This window comes from Theobroma umbraticum, unplaced genomic scaffold, assembly GCF_002168275.2.
Source record: "Theobroma umbraticum cultivar Fairchild unplaced genomic scaffold, ASM216827v3 scaffold_4.1, whole genome shotgun sequence".
In the NCBI taxonomy this organism is placed as follows: Eukaryota; Viridiplantae; Streptophyta; class Magnoliopsida; order Malvales; family Malvaceae; genus Theobroma; species Theobroma umbraticum.
In genome coordinates, this window is record NW_018397258.1 from 1671393 (window position 1) to 1690880 (window position 19488).

Sequence of the window (19488 nt, forward strand, 5' to 3'; positions counted from 1 at the left end):
GCCAAGACAAAAAAATAAATAAAATAAAATCAAAAATTCGGAAAATTTAAATGGGAGGAGAAAGAGAGTAAAGGCAAAGATTAGACTTTTTTTAAAAAGTTTTTAGAGAGAGAGACAGTGGAAACCCTTGAGTTCCAAAAATGTCAGAGAGAAACTGAACACAAAAGCATACGAAGATACTGGGAAACTCCCTCCCCTCTTTCTCTTTCTTTCGTTCTTCATCGTCATCTTCCCCAACGGCCATTCTACTACATGAATCCACACAAAACCGAAGAGGGTCTCTTCCATCACCACCATGATCTGGGCCCACCTCACCAGATGATCCAAACGCAATCACAGCCGTCCATTTCCACACACGATGACGCACCGGACGCCTCCTTCTCCCTCCCCGAAATCGTCCTCTTCCGCTCCTCGTCCTCCGCCGACTCGCCCAGTCGTTCCTCTTCTGAAAACGACGACGCCGCGACTACTCACCCCACTCCTTCCTGCACCGCGACAACAACCGACCTAACCAACACCACCCATAAAATTACCAATCAGTCCCTGGGCTACATTAGCCCGGACCCTCACATTTCCTCTCAGTTCTACACTTTCAACGCCGAGTCCCATTCCCTCATGATCCGCTGCATCCGCGAGCAGCGTCTAGCGACTCCAGCCGAGATCCGAACCGCCACGCCGCGCTCCGTCCTGAAATCGTGGCGCGCCGTGTGGAAGGACCGCAACGAGGACACCGCTTACCTCACTGCTTGGAAGCGAATCCAAGACAAGCTCACCTCACACGTGGACACCAGTTCGGGTAACGAATTCCTTTGCTTTAAAAATAATGCTAATCAATTCGTTTCCCATATTAATCAATGGCAAGATATCGTCATGAGTTTCCACGGCGACGCCGATTTAAAGCACTTGGGGCTTAAAGAGACAATAGAGAGAATCAAGCAAGTGTGGACCGTCGGTGCTAAGTTCTATGGAATTCCCGAGAGTTACATTAGGGTTTGTGTTGCGGCGTGCCCTGTATGCAACGCTTCCTCGGGGTCTGCTTCAAGGAGTAAACGTCGTCGTTTTGAGTACACAGAGTCTTTTGATGTGCCTGCGAAGGAGGTGCCTCATAGGTTGCAGCAATTGGCCGCAAAGCACAAGGTCGTACTCTGTATCAGGCAGAAATATATTAGGTATAAACCTTTTATGGCTGAAGTGAAGGATTATGCTTGTCATCGAGCAGGAGAGCCTGCAGCAAAGAAATCAAGGATTTTGAAGAGGGAACCTTATGCATCGAAGAGGTGTGGTTGTGGATTTAGAATTAGGGCAATAGTGCCAATTGCAAATTATAATGAGAAGGATAAGACATTTGTATATCAAGAGGAAGGGATGGCAGTATTTAAGTTATACGCGGTGCATTCGGGGCATGACCCAGGGCCATCGGATGGGAATGCGAGGATTATGCATCGTGTGGTTGGGCACAAGGGAGGGTTTTTGATGGATCACGATATGGTTTATGGGGTAAGTGAGGATTTGGATAGTGAGGGGTTTGGGTTGATGGGGAAGGACCAAGGAGAGTTGCAGCTTGCTATTTTGCAGCAGGTGCAGGAGTTAAGAGCTGAAATTGGTTTGTTAGAGGGGAGGATTGGCAAGATTCCTTGTCAGTTGTTGGGTTCAGTATCTAGGGAGCTGTTCGAAATTTTGAGTAAAGTTAGACGTTTAGGGGAAGAGGGTCCAAAGTCAATGGGATTGCTTTCTGACAAGCCTCATTCAGATGACATGTTGGTTGGGGAGAATGATTTGGCACACTGGAGTGATCACCACCATGATCGAATATATGGGGATGGCAAGGATGCAGAATTGATTGAAGACGATGAAGACAGTTTTGGAAGAACACTTGGGGATGTTGTTCCTTGGGACCAAATGAGGACGGATTGTAGGAGCCAGAAGGATCTTATAAGTGAGCCTTGTAAGACAGATAAGTGGTTGAAATGCAGTGATTTTGATGAGAAGAGCATTCTTGACTGTGAAGATACTAAACTAACCAAGCCCATGAGACATGATGATGGTATAGTGACAGATGTAGGTCTTGTTGGCATTCAGGTTGATAGTTTCTACCAAGAAAATCCTAAGTGGTATGATTCTCCTTGTGGATTAGATTCCAGCACAGATTGTGGTGATAGTGGATTTAGACACGGGGAGATCGTGTAGAATGCTGAAGAGCCAGGTTAACCCACTCTAACATAATCTTGAATTTATATTGCCCACTTCATCTCTTCTCACAGCTGGCACTGGATTGTACATTTATGTATACTGAAGATTGGAACTTGCATGCTTTTAGGTGTCTTTGTTGTGTGTGGTTTCTGTAAAGTATAGCCAATTGGGCTCGTCTGCACATACCTTATTATAACTATTTGTTAACATGTTGTGGACATTCATGATTTTTGGCTGGATTCCTCTTACAATGGACACCGGTGACTCTTTCATCACCTATCTTTTAGATTCTTGTATGTATAATGTATTGTATGTCCAATCTTTCTACTCTGGCCCTCATTATAACATTTATATTCCGTTAAGTTCTCTTTCATATTCATTTGTATCTTCTCTTGTCTTCAAACTCATTAGTACCTTATAAGATTCACGTCTCTTTACTAATTTCAAAGAGTTTGATTAATCTACTAGTTGGTTTGATCATACTGATGGTTTTAATCATTTGCTTGAATTATGGGTCAAATTGTGTGGATGATTTCTAGGGGCTTCTAATTTGTATGTTTCTTCATCCTTCCTTTGCCTTTTGTTTTGTTATTATTTTATAAATGTGTATTATGAATTTTAGAAGGGATGATCAGTGAATGCTTTAGGTGCATCATGCATTCGATAGCTCTTTTTTGCTGTGTAAAGGTGAATTTGGGTTGTTGCGGTTGTGGAAGTGGGAAGGGAATAGATAGTGGTAGAGTTTTTGGGTTAGAAGATGGACATCCAAGTAGAGAAAGAAGGGTATCCTTTAGCCTGGAGGATGGCCGTAAAGAGTGCGGAAGTCATGCCTTGGAACCGGGAGAGGTATCTGTGACCAGTCTTGATGATGAAGACTACACCAGTGATGGAGAAAATGAAGATGGACAAGATTGGTTACAGGAGGGAGCCTGAGATAATATGCCGGCATCTAGATCATGTTGGTATGTTGGGACTCAGTAAAACCCTTCTTAGATTATGGTATTTGATTAATAGGCTTGTAACCTCATTACTGCAGCTTAAATTACCTAGTTTAGATGGAGATGGCAGAGTGAATCTTGTTCACATCTAGGACCGAAAAATAAAAAATGAAAGGGGTGCAACCGTGGCTTTCAATGTGAGGGATAAAAATAGGGGCCTCAATAATTCAGAGATTGTACAGAAGTTGGGTGAAATCTCTGGTGTCTCTCTCGGTGTCGTATGTTAGAGATAGATAGCCCATGATAACAGCGAGGGGCTCTGAATCTCGAAGATACTACCTTGTGCAGACGGACGGAAAATGGGCCAAGGGATCATAAGAGTTGAGGTCGTTACAACTTCTTTGGGCTTTTGATTTTAATTTGAGGATGGGATGTCTATAATAAGTGTGGGCTTTTGTGGCAAAGTTCCTTGACCCAACCCTCATCACAGACATCTATAACGTATTTAAAAGGAAGTCCCAATGGGTTTCCAAAGTTGACCACGTGGAGGGCAGAGAGAGTGAAAGAGAAAAGATGTTGAAGTAAACAGAGAGAAACAGGGTGGTGCAAAAAGATGTGAATAAACTTGATGTTTGATCCTATAGGCAACCACCTTGGAATGATTTCTTATGTCCAGGGAAGTGCTGCCATACTACCAAATACAGGGTACTTTTGTGAAGGATCAATGAAATGAAAATCCAATCATGCTTAAGAAGAAAATAATAATAATAAAAGAACAAATACACAACCCTACATATTGAAACAGATGTTGAGAATGCTTTGGGGCTGTTCTGTGGTCACCTCCATTAGTTCCTCTTCAAAGAAAAAAAAAAGTAAAAGAAGATATGAAAACGTAAAGAAAATAAAATTCAGAATCTTTGTGGATCTCATGCTCCAGTTCTGAGTCAGAAACGTGATAACATCTGGTGCATGGTACGCCTGTCTTATGCTTGTCTTTGATGTGGGATATGATCCCATTGAGGTGTGCAAAACTCCTCTCGCACAAGCTGCATACATAATATTCTTTGATTTCAACCTTTTCGTTCTTGCCTCCTTTCCCCATTGCTGAAAACAAAAAAAGATTTATTAAGTTGCAAAAAAAAAAAACAATCCAAGAAAGGCAAAGAAATAAATAACAACTAACCTAATTGATGGATGGAGAGGATAATCAACTTGAATGATGGGTGTAGAGACTACTTGGTATTAAGAAGAAAAGAAAGGCGAAGAGAAGAGAAAGAAGAAAAAGCAAAACTAAATATATAAATAGAAAATAAAAATCACCTGCTTCCATTTCCTGTCTCAATTTGGTGCATCTTTTTTTTGCCACCAACACAATATTGCCACGTGGTACAATATTACATTTCTTTCTCCCATTTTCATGTCGAGATCTTTTATGAAACAATTAGTCTTTCTCTCTTGTAACATGCTTCTCTATTGAAAAACTGGAACCTGTAGAGCACCAGACTTTCTGGCAACAGCTTTTGTTCTCCTTCCAGTCATAGCAGTTTGTGTTGAGACTTTGGGGCATTAACCACCAAGGAAGAACGTGATCTCTCTTTTCTTCTAGTTGGCACTGTTACCGGGCTCACTTTTCTTGTTTTAATTGGGAAGATGTTGGCCCTCACATCTTGCAAATTCTGGCCTGGTCTGGCCTGATTATCAAAAGCAAAACACATCAATTTTTCTAAAGTTTTGATTAACAAACATATAATGCATGCGTGTGGATGCTCAACCAAGAAAGATACAAAAGGATTATTCAGGAAAGCCAAAAGCAGAGTGCAATAACATGAATCCATCCAGCATAAGGTCATATTTTTCCAATTCAACATATTTGACCTTACCTTTCAAAAAAGAAAACATATTTGACCTTGCTTTTGGCACAATCCCAACAAAGCAATGAGTTGTTACGTTTGCATAACACTACCGGATTCTGCCCAGATATTTCAATTGAAAATTGACTAAGTTACAAACACTGACCAAATCACTAGAAAAAGGGGGAACCAAGAAACCTCGGCAAAGGGAAGAAAGTTTAAGCAATGTCTTTCTCAAACAATTCATAGTGGTTAACAAATTTAGACGAGCTTGGCTGATGGCTGTCCATCTTTTAATTGTGAGATTCATAGTGGTTTAAGAATTGATTGGAGTGGCTGTTTGTTCTCATCATTCTTTTTGATTTTTCGTTTTTGCAAGTGGATTTTAGCGTAAATAATTCAAATGATTATCTGCTAAGCCTTTAAAGTTATAATACAATGGAAGAAGAAGAAAAAGAGGAAAATAAGTTTGGTGAAACTTCTGCAAGGGGTTCGGATACTCCTCAAGTAGCTACTGTTGTGGAGGATAGGATAGGAAAATCTTATCAGGAGAATGTTAATGTTACTGATGGTGAGAAGCTATTGTAAGAAATGATAATGCGGTTTCACAAGGGGCTCATTCTGCATCTCTGATTGGGGATGAGGACCAATTTGAGCCTGTGTCTTCAGAAAATCAAGATAAAGCTGCCGGGCACTTTCATGCATGTTGGTCAGGTGGATCTGAATCGATCCTCAAATTCAGACTCAGACTATGAGAGACGCTCATCTGGCGGGTTTGAGGAATACTCTCAACATCTAACAAGGACGTATTGGATGCAGTATGATTCTTCCTCAATGCCTGAGATCGTTATACTTCAAGCCCTGGTCCTGAAAGACAAACAGATTATACCTCTAAGCAGTCAAGCTCGGCAACTAGTCTTGATTCTGCCTTTTATGCAGATTCTGGATATTGTCCCCTTGGTTCACCAATAAAGCCTAAGCCAAAAGCTGCTATGCCAAATGTGTCTCCTGAATTATTGCATTTAGTGGATTCGGCCATTATTAGGAAGCCTGAAAGCTTGGACAAGGTGCAAAATATGGAGAGCATTCCTTTCTTGGTTGTTGATTCACTTATTGCCACAATGGGTGGAGTTGAAAGTTCTGAAGAGGATGAAGACAGCAATCCTCCTAGTGTGATGCTGAACTCTCAGGCTGCAATCGTGGCAGGCAAGCTTGCTCATTAGCGTCCCTGGGAATGAGATAGTGACATTCTCATGTCTGCCAGGACACAGGTGGTTAGAAGCATGCTTGTTATATTACGAGCCTGTATGAGAAACAGGGCAATGTGCTCTATGGCTGGTTTATTAGGAGTTTTTTGAGGTCAGTTGAGAATATTTTTGCGCAGGATGTTGGCTCAATGGAGCAGATGAAATGAGATGGAACTCCCTTACGCTATGGCATCCAACATTTGGCAGGGCATTCACTTAGTGTCATTGATTTACATAATTGCTTTCAGGTTATTACAAGAATACTTACTACTACCGATTGGGCGCATCGCTTAATCAAATTATTCTGAGTCTGGGATAAAAATGGCACGACTTGAATAACTTGTTAAAATATACATAAATCCGAAGCACATCAATACTTAAACAAGCCCAAAAACACGAACCAGTATCCCTGACGTTGGACGGAATCATATACTTTTATAGAAAAATATAAACCTACGATTTCACGATTAGATTCCAAAATCAATAGTAGTTAACAACAATCAGAAGTTTTAACCGGAAGTCGAAGCCGGAGAGATATCTCCGAGACAAACTCCCTGCCTAGAGCTCGAAGCTCCTCATTCTCAAGTTCTTGAGGGCATTGGGCTTGAGATGGCTGCAGTAGAGGGAGACGCTGCAAACAAGAGCTTAATTCTTCTTTGTTTTGTAAATGCTCCAATCCAACCCCACCAAGCAGGGATACTAAATCAAATCCGCCCATATCCCGAAACCAAAAAAGTTTTTAGTTTGATTCATTAGACTGGCCTTTTCCTAGTCGCAAAGGGTCCAAGGGCCCAAATAACCACAAATAGAATTTCTACAAAATTAAAACTCTTATATTTCCCAAAGCAATCCCAGAGGCAGAAGGAGCCCAACTGCTGTTGGAACAATTTCATTCTATACAACAAACATAGAACATGCGTAGATAACATGAAAATTCCAAGTCTGAAATCTAAATACACAAGTGCATAAATGGCAAGAACAACACGGGATTTCTTTAATCAATAGTTTAATCATATTGATCAAAATTTTGAGAAATTTGATAAGTAAAACATCATAAAAAAACCTCTTATTACTAATAAAAGTGTTGTCAATGAGAGCCTAGTTTGATCCAAAGCGGAGGAGAGAATGTAGAACGCAAATCCAACACTTCGTAATCGTTGATATAGTTTATATCCTTTGTATTATCACAATTGTAGATGCCTATATCAGAGACGCGAGCCTGAGGATAATAATAAAAATTGTCATCGGTAAAGTAAATGCAATTAGCCCTGCATCTAGGATAGTTAGCTGCCAAGACGGAGAAAGTGCAGCAATTTCCAAGAAATAAAGAGTGTTCACCCAATGATAATATTTTCTCCCAATTCTTTGTATGCATGTCAAGTTTGAAAATCTCGAACTCTTCCGTCAAATCAGTTCTTTCCACTCTTCCACTATCATATCTGATATCATATCGACCAACACCGCGAGTAATCATGCAAAGATCGCCACCCAAATCAACAATATACTTCTTATGACCAAGATGAACAGTAGAAGGTGGTGCAGCGAATTCAACGAGTTTTGGAGATGGTCCATTTAAGTCCTCACATATAAGAACTTCCCCAGTAATAAGAACTACAAAGAAATTACCATTGAAACAAGTGATGTCATCCATTGAAAAGATAAAACAAATTTGAGTCCATACTTGATCACCAGGCTTTGCAAAGACTAAAGTCTCATCTCTATTCGACACTCCACAAATCGCCATAGCAATACAATCAGGGGAAGTTGGACTTGAGGATAAGAAGACTTTTTTTATAAAATATAAACGCAAATCTTCTGGGGGATAGTCGAAATCATTATCGAAGGAGCGCAGAGAAGGAAGGGAAAGACTAGCTTTCGATAAAGGATTAAACAATCGAATTTCAAGATCAAGACCGAAAGTAACTAACCAACCAAAAGGAGTGCCCCAACACCTCCTTCCTCGGATCTCCGGCAAATCGAGCTCAATAATGACTTCTTCTGCATTACTGTTAAAACTACGTTTGTCACTACTCTCTTTCTCTGAAAGCATCAAACAAATAGGAAAATTGATTTTTTCATCCTTGAGCGAATTTTGCCAAAACCGACAAACTGCACTCATCCGAATACGATCTCGAATTGAAGTCTTGTCGACAATGCATCTTAAAAGATCACCCACAATACTACCCCAACCTGCTTCGAATTCTTCTTGCATGATGGACTAATCAAATAGAAAAGAAGACCCAAGGTTTTCTCTCTTTCTTTGTATAAGAGTTAAACTAATGAGTTTGGCCGTGACTCCCAACGTCTTTAATATAGCAGAAAGTCTCTCCTTATCTTTCCTAATCCTTACAGAATACGAAGTGCTAGTTCTCATAGAATACAACCTCCTTTATCTTTTCTAATCCTTGTAGAACACGAAGTCACGAACTGTATATTTATGAATTTAATTGCATTGGTGATGCAAAAGTAACTTGTTAAAATATACCTAAATTCGAAGCACAGCAAGGCATGAACCATTATCACTAACGTTGGACGGAATCATATTCTTTTATAGAAAAATAAAACCTACGATTTCATGATTTGATTCCAGAATCAATAGTAGTTATCCAGGACGAAGGTTATTCAAAGTTTAACAACAATCAGAAGTTTTAACTGGAAGTCGAAGGCCGGAATCGAACGCCAGGGAGATATCTCGAGACAAACTCCCTGGCCAAAGCCTGAAGTTCCTCATTCTCCAGTTCTTGATCAAAAGGATTCGGAAAACTTGTCAATTCGATAGAAGCCTGTTGTGGTTGAGGCCGATCAATGCTCATGGACATGTTAGAAGAAGACACCAAGTCAGATCCTACTTCTGATGAGGAATGAAGGCTCGTTGGCGAAGGGCATTGGGCTTGAGATGGCGGCAGTAGCTGCAACGTCGAAAGACGGGCCTGAATGTAGGCTAACTCCGCCTGTAAATTCACTACCTACGATCATAACATAAATCCAAATTCAACTCTTATCTCTGTTTTCTAGTATAACACAAACTATGATTCTAAGTTCATAAATCGAAAGAGCAAGACGCAGAGGAACGGAGAAACCGGGGTAAAACAGATAACAGACAGAACAGAGTCAAAATGAACCTCATCGGGTGTTAAATATTCATATATTACACATATTAAAATATGCATTATGCTCAATTATAATGTAAGCTTTTCCTAAACCGAAGAAATTAATTATATGTCTTATCTCTCTGAAAGAAGAGTTTAAAGTAGTCAAAAGCAAGCAGATAATGGTATCCTACCTAATTAAAGCTCATACCATATCTCTATTTTGTGTTCATCTGCCCAACAAATGGACGTGGTGGGAAGAAAAGAAGAAGAAGTGTCCTAATTGTTGAAACAGTATGGTTAAATCCGTAGTCAAAATGGTTTACATAAGTAGACCGACCATCTTCCTCCCATCAAAATAGAAAGTAGACCATCTTCCATTAAAAAAAGAAAAGAAAAGAAAAGAAAAGAAGAGCATTTATGCTCACTTTGGCTGTGAATTTTTCGGGCCGTACCCTTCCTTTCTTGAACCCACAGAAAGCAAGAAGGACCATAATTCATGAAGAGGTGAAAGAAAATAGCTATCTATAAGGCATGATTGAGTTTCACGAAAGGCAATTGATGAAGAAGAAAACCCCTACAAGTAAATCTCACCATACAAAGGAAAAAGGAAACGTGAAAAATAGAGAGAGAGAGAGAGAGACTTTGGTGAAGGAAGTTCACCATGATCGAACCTACACATGGTAGGACCCACAGGGGTAAGAAACACCCATCAATCCTCAGTATTGTAACAATTCATTTATCCTTTTAGGTATATGATTACTACATTTTCTTAATCTCTTACCATAAAGAAGAAAAAAAATATATTGCTAAAACTAACGAAGTCAAAGCCAAAACTATTTGAATATTTCTCGAGTTGCTAAGTTTGCTTGTTGGCTCCGGCAAGCAACCAGACCCACTTAGCCATGCTCAGCTCTCCACTGACAGCCGCCAGCTCTCCCTCCCTCCCTCCCTCTGTCTCTCTCTCTCTCTCTGTGAAACGCAATTTAGCATGAATTTTGTTCAATTTCAACTTAAAAATTCCCAAAACGAGTTACCCAAACCAAAACACACCACCTTTCCAAGTACAAAACTTTAGACCGAGTTTCACGGACTGTTATTTTACCCCCAAAAGAGAAACTATAGTGAACAATATTACCTTGGGTAACAAAAAACAAATTTGTTCAAATTTAAGTAGGCTTAAAACCTACGTGATCATTTGCAGTTTTAACGTTTAATAATCACAGAAGCCAAAAGAACCGTACCCAGGGCACTCCTCGGCATGGCTGTGTCGCTAGGAAAGTGCAATGTCATTACCGATTGATCATAACTTTCTTTATTTTTTTTATTTGGTGTTAATGAAATAAACAGGGTTAACAAATGTGAAAACCTTGACTATTTAGATTGCTTCTGCTAAAAAATATGATACGCGTTGTCAAACTTTTACCGAACGGCTACAGCCTCCGAGACACACGTTTGCATGAACATTGAACTTTCAAGTTATAGGCCTAGAAATTATCGACCTCATGTCTCGATTAATTATTCCGAGTTTTACTAGGCCTATGCTGTGAAACAGCTGGCTTCTTATGCCAAATCTGGGTATAAGATTTTACCCTAAATTAGCTGGGACCGGGCTATAAACTATAAGCTCCAGATTTCTTCCACCGCTCTATTTGAGAAAACTTGTAGCCCACTGGTGCATGCAATTACTAGTTGTACCTAAAGGTACCAACAACAAAGTTACTAGTTTACCTACAATCCACATATAGTAGTAACAAGTACCACTATTTATTAAGGGAATCGTTCCTAATAATTAGCAGAAGAAGAAGCTTAACAGAGAAGACATATAATGATAGAAGAAAATATATAGAAAGGGAAAATCTAAGATTTGTTTAGCAATTCAATATCTTCAATGGAAGAAATTTTTGAAAAAAATTTACAGACTCTAAAATGGTTAGGTGCGTGCATGCCAGCATGTTTGCCAAGGCTTCAATGAAATATTGAAGCCCAAGAGAGAGAAGGAAGGAAAGCAAAACCCTAAGACCTGAGTCTGGCAATCAAAATTCTCTAATTGAGGAAAAATTTTCTATCATCTTAAATGAGTTTACGGATTCTCTGTTTCCCCAACTGAAAATAGTGACATGCTCATTGCTCAGCGAAGAATGACATGAAAGAAAGAAAATAAAGAAAAGAAAAGTTTGAGAACAGGAGCTGACCTGCTGTTGGAGGGTAAAGATGTGGCCAACACAGCCATAAACAGGGTCCCTAACCCTAGCCAAAGCCTCGTAACAGAGTGTAACTACAGCATCGACGCGCTTGTGAGCCGGTATCCGCAGCAGCATCTTGGAAGCATTACTAGCACCGAAAACCTTGTGCACGGCAGCAAAGTGAGCCGTGCCTTGGTCCGAGTCAAAATATGGTGCAAAAATGCACCCTTTCACGCACTTCCTCCGCAGGAATTTGCAAGCACCGCAAGGCCCACCTCCGTTGTTTGCACTCATCTCTCTCCCTATCTATCTCTGTCTCTGATGGTTTTCTCTATGCTCTCTCTCTCTCTATCTCTCTCTCCTTCTTTCTACAGAGATTATCTCTGCTTTTGATCAGAACCAGAAGCGTATATAGTTAATATGCGACATCTGAGGAAAGAGAGAAGAGAAGAGAGGAACAAAGAGGAGGAATTGTGGGCATTTAGAGAGCAAACACAGAGGAGGGTTCTGTTTGTTTCCTGGTTTTAGATAAGAAACATGTTGAAAGCTCTGCTACTCTGGTGGTGGGTCATTGCTGAGAAAAAAGACTGCCAGTTCCGTCCTTTTTAAATCTATATATTTCCTTTGTGATCAAATACAAACCGTATTCTCTTTTCCTAAAACCAGGTAACCTTAAACTTAGTTTATATTGCTAATATTCTTAACCATTATATAACTCACCATTATTATATTCTATGAAAAATAGCCCACCCATCTTTTTCTTTTAACATTTTAATTAAGGTGAACTTCACTTTACTTGATTGTGTTTTTTTCCTAATTAATCCTTTGGGAATTTTATTTTGTTCTAACAAAAGGTTACACAGTAAATTTCACTTTACATTTCAAAATATTTGAATAATTTTAATAAAAAATTTAGCAGTGTTACCTCAACTTATCCGTAAAAGACCAATTGAATAAAATAAAATGTAAGATGTTATGAGAGAAAAATTAAAATTCCCGATATGATAAATAGAATTTACTCATTCATAGCAATTAATAAGTATACTTTGTGATATATGAAATATAAATTTAAGATGACTCTACATTTGCAATGTAATGTACATGTATGATAAATTATTTAAGATGAGAATTTTGTGAGATAAACAGGTAATTTGAAGATGTTTATATATAGTCCCTTGATTTAATATTCATGCATATGTCATGCTTGAAATAGATTATTCTTATTAAATACTTGATTAATGTTGAGATTCAATTTACTCATACTTAAAAGCAATCAGAAATATGGGTATGCATTGCACGAGAGAGAGAGAGAGAGAGAGGGGGTGTATTGGTTTTGTTTCAAGCCTTAAAGCCACGGCAAAGGAGCAGTAGTAGTAGCGGGAGCAGCTTGCGTGAAGCAAACACACACATGCGGGTGAGTGGCTGTCTCAAGTCTTCAACTCCCAACCGCCGCAGTTGCTGCCACGTGCGAACCCCACGTGGGACAAACATCCTATCCAATCATCTCTGCCTCTTGTCACCTCCAACTTCAGCTTTTCTCAGCTTCCCCCCATCAGCAAAAAAACTCACCGAAAATAGACCACTGCTCGTTTTCACCCTTCACCTCCCTCCCACCCCACCCTTTTTGTTTTCTTTTCAACTTTTGTTATGTTACCTGCTGCTAGCAGCTATATACTCACCCCTTCACAAGGCAAGAATACAATTACATCAAGCCAAACTGATTTAACTGCAGATAAAGTATTTCAATTTCATATTTATAAATAAGAACGTTACACATTCTCTCATATTAATTTATCCAAGACATCGTATGGAGTTTTTTTTTTTTTTTGGGTACATGGAATTGAAGTGATTTTCATAGAACAAAAATTAGTTAGAATTTGGGGAATGATCAAGGTCCCAAGGGTGAGCTTTTACTTGTTTATTGTAGCTTTGAGCTGATCTTCACTCCGGCCAGCAATTTCAATGAGAGATGTCGTGTTCATATGTCCAAACCAACGTGTCTCTCTCTCTTACTTCACGTGCTTGTCACCTTTTTTTCTTCCTTTTTTGGCAATGATTTGTCCAGCTTTACGGTTTGATGTCACTTGCCCTCTAATTCATGTAGCGACATGGTGGCATAGCACTCCTCAGAAAATGACATACACGCCTCATTTCCGCATTCAGAATTCAATTATTCCTGTTACTAGTATTCTTATTAGGACCTGTTCAAGGCTTACTGAAGAGAAAAAAAACCTCTGCAAACTTCTAATTCCAGTACATTAATTATGCAAATCTCAAGGAACAAAAATTCATGCATGGGTAGCTATAAATAGTCACAAAATTATCAAGGGAAAGTGCCAAAGTCAATGTTATTTTATTTTAGTAGCCATGATGTTAGAACTTAATTACTATATATGCTACAATTAATAAAGAGATGCAATGAGGATTTAATAATAGGAGGATTTTCATTTGCGAAATTAAAGTAAAAAAGTATGGTCAAGACTCAACATGAATGAGACCAACGCTGAAGGACGGCCTAGCAAAGTAGTCAAGCCCACACTGACTCGCACGAAAAGCCATGCTATTCACTTAAATTACCATAACTTCAAAGGCATTCGGAAACACTGTTCCCTCTGCCGTCTCTCTTAAGCAAGACGATGGTCAGCAAAACTCATTCAAACAGTTCATTTCCCGACCTCAGACAGGCTTTCCACTTTACGACACTCCCCTCCCCCTCTTTTCTTTTGGTTGTTTTTAAAGAAAAATTAAGGAAATTTCCTTTTGATAAATAAAGCAGTCATAATTTATTAAGAGATAGGGAGTAAATTTTCTACTACAATATATTATTGGATTTTTTAGAATTTGATGAAAGAATAGGTATATATGATTGGCAGATTATTTAACTTTTAACATTGGTAATCGACCTCCAATTCCAAAACCCAATCATTGGTATCAATCAAAATAATTTATTCTCCATTTCCTTTGTGTAATTATATATAAATTTGATCGTATCGTATTTAAATAAAATATTAATATTATATGAATAAATAAAATTTAACATTTTTAAATAAATGAGTTTAAATTTTAAACATATACATAAATATGTTTATTATAATTGATACACAGTGCAACACAATTAACATGTTTATTTTACATGACATAATACAATTATAACAAGATAAATCTTTTTAAACATGATTAACATATTTAAATTAATATAATAAATAAGTTAAATAAGTCATATTATACAAATTTATATTATTATATAATTAATTAAACAGATTAAACATGCCATAAGCGAATTAAACTTAAATGCGTTGACATATTTAAGACACATAATGCAATTACTCTAAACCCAAATTTATATAATATTAATCATTCTCATATTGTATTAAGAGAGGCTGTGTCCAATTATATGGTCATCGGTAGCTGATTACAAATAGGCACATAGGTAATGTAATTAAAAAGGAGAAATAAATACAAGAGGCTAAGAGAAAAGTGTGGTGTTTGAAAAATTGGCAAAGTAGAGCCGCGCCGTTCGGCACTTGTCTGGTGCGTGCACGAGACGCTGAAGTTAGTAGGGAAGAAAACTGGCCTTCTCCTTAGAATATAATTTACTCGCTCTTTCCATCGACAACTCCTGGTACGCCTACTATATATTTTACCAAATTCACCTTAACCTTACCAAAGCATAAATTTTACCCAAGTTGTATTTTAATTAGCTATGTTCACTTCTTATATATTTTTTTGATTTTGCTTTTTGAGCTGTTTTTCTTCTGCTTCAAGTGTTCATCGAATCTTGTAACCAAAATGGTGTAATGCAGGCATCATGTTATTGTTATGTTACGTTTACCAGTTTTCAGAATGGCTCTCTTCGGTTAGAGTTTTTGGCTACGTGGACAAAATTTATACCAAGAAGTTATTAATTAAAGTTATTCAATTAGTCAATTAACTAGGAGAAATTGTGGAGTGTCTATTGACCTTAATTAGCTTATTATAATATTCAGTTTAAAATATAAATATATCTCTAGATATTGATCAAAAATCTCGATTCCAATTTCCTATATATTCCTTAAATTACAAAACATTTCGGATGCATGAGTTAAACGTAAATCTAAAACATTAATTCGCACAAAGGTTTATTATCATCAAATGTATGGATATATAAACAACAAAGTCAAAGATTAAAGGAAAAATGATAATAATAATAATAATAATAAAAGATAACGACCGCAACTGGGCCAGTAATCAAGCCCAATAACATTCTAATGGTAACCTGTTTGATTTGAACGTGCTTTCCTTCGTGCCAATGAGGATGCTCGCAGGGAAAGACTGTTTAATTTCAGATGAACACTCTTATTGTCAAATCAGATTCATAAGTTGATATGGCTTGGGTGTATAATTGGGAAATCTAAGTGAAATTCACGATTTGAAGAAGAATATTGGTGATGTAAAGCAATGACATATATATATTTTGAAATTAGAGGAAAGATTTGAAATTTATCCTTTAAATAGATAAATTATTATCAATTAATAAATTAAATATTTGAGTACAAACACAGTGATAGATAGTTATTGTTTGAAATTTGAGCTTTTGAATTTCTTTGATTGACAGATTGTTTTAATTTATTTTTTGATATTTTGTAATATGATATAAAGTGATTGTATCTTATATTTAAAATTTTTAACTTATATGAGTGTTTGATATCAATAAAACTTTGCTTGTTTGAGGGAATAAAAAAAAAAAAAACTAAGGTTGCACTTTGCCCTTAGAACTTCACCTTCCTGTTTGAGATTGTTGCAGTAAGTCGTACCATGTTGTGAAATTCTTTATTTTATGGTCATCATAATTGAATATATTTGTACTTTGCTAAAATAGTTTAAGAAGTACTAAGGCTGAAACGGTCTATAGCGAAGATGCCATTAATTGAAGGGTATTGATCAGCAGCCAGCAGGGACAAATTAATTTTATGAATATTCAATCTTTTTGAGTGCATTGGAAGGCTTTATCTACGATTACAAAATTAAGAAGCGGCCTTGGGTATTTGTAAAGATAACGAATTCATATCCTCATCGCAGAATGAAGGTTATCTTCTAAATGAATGGATTTACATTGACCAATATCTAATTAAAAAAGAACATAAGATAGTTCAAAAAGAATAAAAAAAAGTTGGTTAGCCACCCAATTAAGACTAGCAAGAGGATGCTGAATTAATCAAAGATCAATTTTTTTTAAAATAAAATTGATTACAATCTCAAGCATGTGATAATCAGCCAATTGAGAAAGAGAATATATGATGGAGGTAGCTAGGATCATTTCATTTATTAATATATTGTCTTTTCTTGATTTTGATCGGTGAAAATAGTATATTAAATGAAAATTTTAATTAATCTTAACAAGTAGTTATAAACACCCTTTAAATCGGATTTATACAGATTTACTTATTAATTATATTAATTAAGTGATATAAATCCTTGTCTTCCTCGACCAAAGTTGCACTGGAATTTGCAGCTGGATAATGATTAATTTCCCCCGGAACAAGCTCGTAGAGTAGTAGATGCGTGCATGAGAGTGACTGCCGTGGTAAGTAGTCTGGAAATTGGTGCAAAATGATGAAATGATTGCTGCTTTTCCAGCTGCAGGAATGACATATTATCAAGGCATCATTGCCACGAGATTTCACGTTTACTGTAAACCGATCGGCTTCGTGATGGGAAATGAACCTGCACATGCAGGAAACCGATGCACTTTTTCATGTTAGGGATCCAACAGGAAAATATTTTCACCTGCAGGGCTCAAGCTTTCTTCCTAGGGAAATAAGATCAAGAACGGAGGGTCATATTGTTATAGCCACCAAATTTTTTTTAAATTTTTAGTTCTCATATATATATATATATATATTAATAGCTTTGGAGAGTAGTATATTTATAGAGGTTGTGATACTCTCAAAAAGTTTTAAATATTTTATTTTTAATATATATATTTTTTAATATTTTTAAAATAAGTTTTTATTTAATAATTAATATAAATAATAAATAATAAAATTATCTCATAAATAGTAATCAATTTTACCTTCATTTTTAATTTTATTCACACTTTTATTTCCTCTCTTACTTTTTCTCTTTTTTTAAAAAAAATTTGAATAGAGTATTTGAATCTTATTTTTTAAGTCGAGAAATCATTTCGTAACTAATGAGCTGTACGTTCGGATTTTTTTTTCTCTTCTCTTTTGTTTTTTATTTTCACTTTACTTTTTTCTATGTAACTAATCATTGAAATATACTTTATTTTTTAAAATAAATTTATGAACTTGTGATTTTGAATAAAGACCACTCACCATTATTACGTGAAATTAAGAGAAAGTAAAATTTTTGTTTATTTTTTTATTTATATTATTTAATTATTTATATATTTAAGTATTTTATAAAATTATATATATTTTTAACTATTTATATTTTATGTATTATATTTTATAAATTTAAGAAATATAGTGAAATATTATTTTTTTGTAACTTTTTTTATTATATTTTATTTACATATAATATAAAATTATTATTTATTATAAAGTTTTTTATTATTGTTTAAATGTAATGAATAATTTTAAAAATTTTAATTTTAATATTTTTTATTTTTGACCTCTTATTAAAAATCAGTTAACTCCGCTCCTTAATAAGATCAACCAATTAATCCATAATCTTTTACATTTACTATTTGCAAAAACTGCTCAAGAACGAGTTGATTATCGAGATGTGAGGGGTAATTATCGGTCAAAAATTTCCATTTGCTTAAAAGGAAAGAAGATGGAAAATCTTCAGATCTTTCTGGAATCGGGAGGCTGACGGGGCCACCCCCTCGTTGTCATGCAAATTCTTGATGGTTACAGTACAAGTACAGTTGGCACGGTTCTACATGTTTGTAGCAAAAAATTAGAACACTGATATTTTTGGAATCATAAAATAAAATAATTTTCACCTCGTAATTTTTTCTAAAACTTAGAATTGATAGCATACACTCATCTAACCCAAACTAATTTAATAAAAATTATGTAATTAATTCAAAGTTACTCGAAAAGTTTTTCCAATTTATTTTTTTATTTACTTTAATTATTAATTTTAGATAACTTAACTAGGGTTAAATTCAGTTGAAAAAGATCTATTTACAAGGATATACTTAAGCCGGTTGTGATGGTATGAATTTGGTTTAGTGCTCCTTAGGGTCTTTGTTTGATCTTGCCGAGAGTAGGGATTGTTGATATTTTGATTAGTTTGATCTCGGATACAATCAGAATAGACAATTTTATGTTTCTTTTACGTAGATAAGTGCAAGTGGAGGCTTTGCCCCCTGTGTCTATTCTGCATATTACTGTTCTATGGTAGATTTTGTAAGTAATTTATGCAATAAAATGAATTCTTTTATATATATATATATTTAAAAATGAGAATCAATTTGATATGAGTAAGCATATGTTATCAAGTAACAAAATTATAAAAAATAATGAAGTAACATCTTTTACAATGAATGACAAAAAACCCACTTTTTTAAAATTATAATAAATTTATTCTCAATATAAAAATCAGCTTGCATGGTTTCATTAATTAGTTTGACCAGCCTGACTTCTAAAGATCAAAAGCAAAAGTACTCCTTAGATTGCATGATTAGTCCTGGTCCAAAACCTTTTTACTTTTCTTTTTTTTTTTAAGTTTTAATCTTTTAATAATGTGAAATTTTTATCCTATAATAAAGTCTAAACCTAATATATTAAACTTGACAGCTGCTTTGCCGTATCTTAAGGTGACATCCTGTAATTAATAATGCATTTCCTTGATCATAAAATTCGTAAAAGCAAATCATAATTAAACCAGATAAATCCTATCCCCCTAGGTATTTGACCGCACGAGTGGGAAAACTTGTGGGGTCTTAATTAGAATAATATAAATTAACATTATTGAGCTCTGATGAGACTGTTTCTGTTAGTTAAAGTTTAGGCAGAGCCTAATTACAAGACAAC

General features: G+C 36.1%; 3 protein-coding genes across 3 annotated transcripts; 1 reads left to right on the top strand and 2 right to left on the bottom strand.

Annotated features, from left to right (window-relative positions):
• Nucleotides 1–3173, top strand: LOC110414356 (uncharacterized). The gene has a single exon (XM_021425489.2). It carries the CDS (start codon nucleotides 253–255, stop codon nucleotides 2185–2187), a length of 1935 nt encoding a protein of 644 aa, XP_021281164.1. The 5' UTR covers nucleotides 1–252; the 3' UTR covers nucleotides 2188–3173.
• Nucleotides 3174–7173: 4000 nt separating this feature from the next.
• Nucleotides 7174–8590, bottom strand: LOC110413740 (putative F-box protein At5g55150). The gene has a single exon (XM_021424682.2). It carries the CDS (start codon nucleotides 8435–8437, stop codon nucleotides 7313–7315), a length of 1125 nt encoding a protein of 374 aa, XP_021280357.1. The 5' UTR covers nucleotides 8438–8590; the 3' UTR covers nucleotides 7174–7312.
• A 144-nt stretch (nucleotides 8591–8734) lies between these two features.
• LOC110413741 (LOB domain-containing protein 31-like) lies at nucleotides 8735–12049 on the bottom strand. The gene is made up of 2 exons (XM_021424683.2): nucleotides 11510–12049; nucleotides 8735–9191 (listed from the first exon to the last, which is right to left on the bottom strand). The coding sequence occupies exons 1-2, from the start codon at nucleotides 11792–11794 to the stop codon at nucleotides 8874–8876; spliced, it is 603 nt and encodes a 200-aa protein (XP_021280358.1). The 5' UTR covers nucleotides 11795–12049; the 3' UTR covers nucleotides 8735–8873.
• Between the last annotated feature and the right edge of the window lie 7439 nt (nucleotides 12050–19488).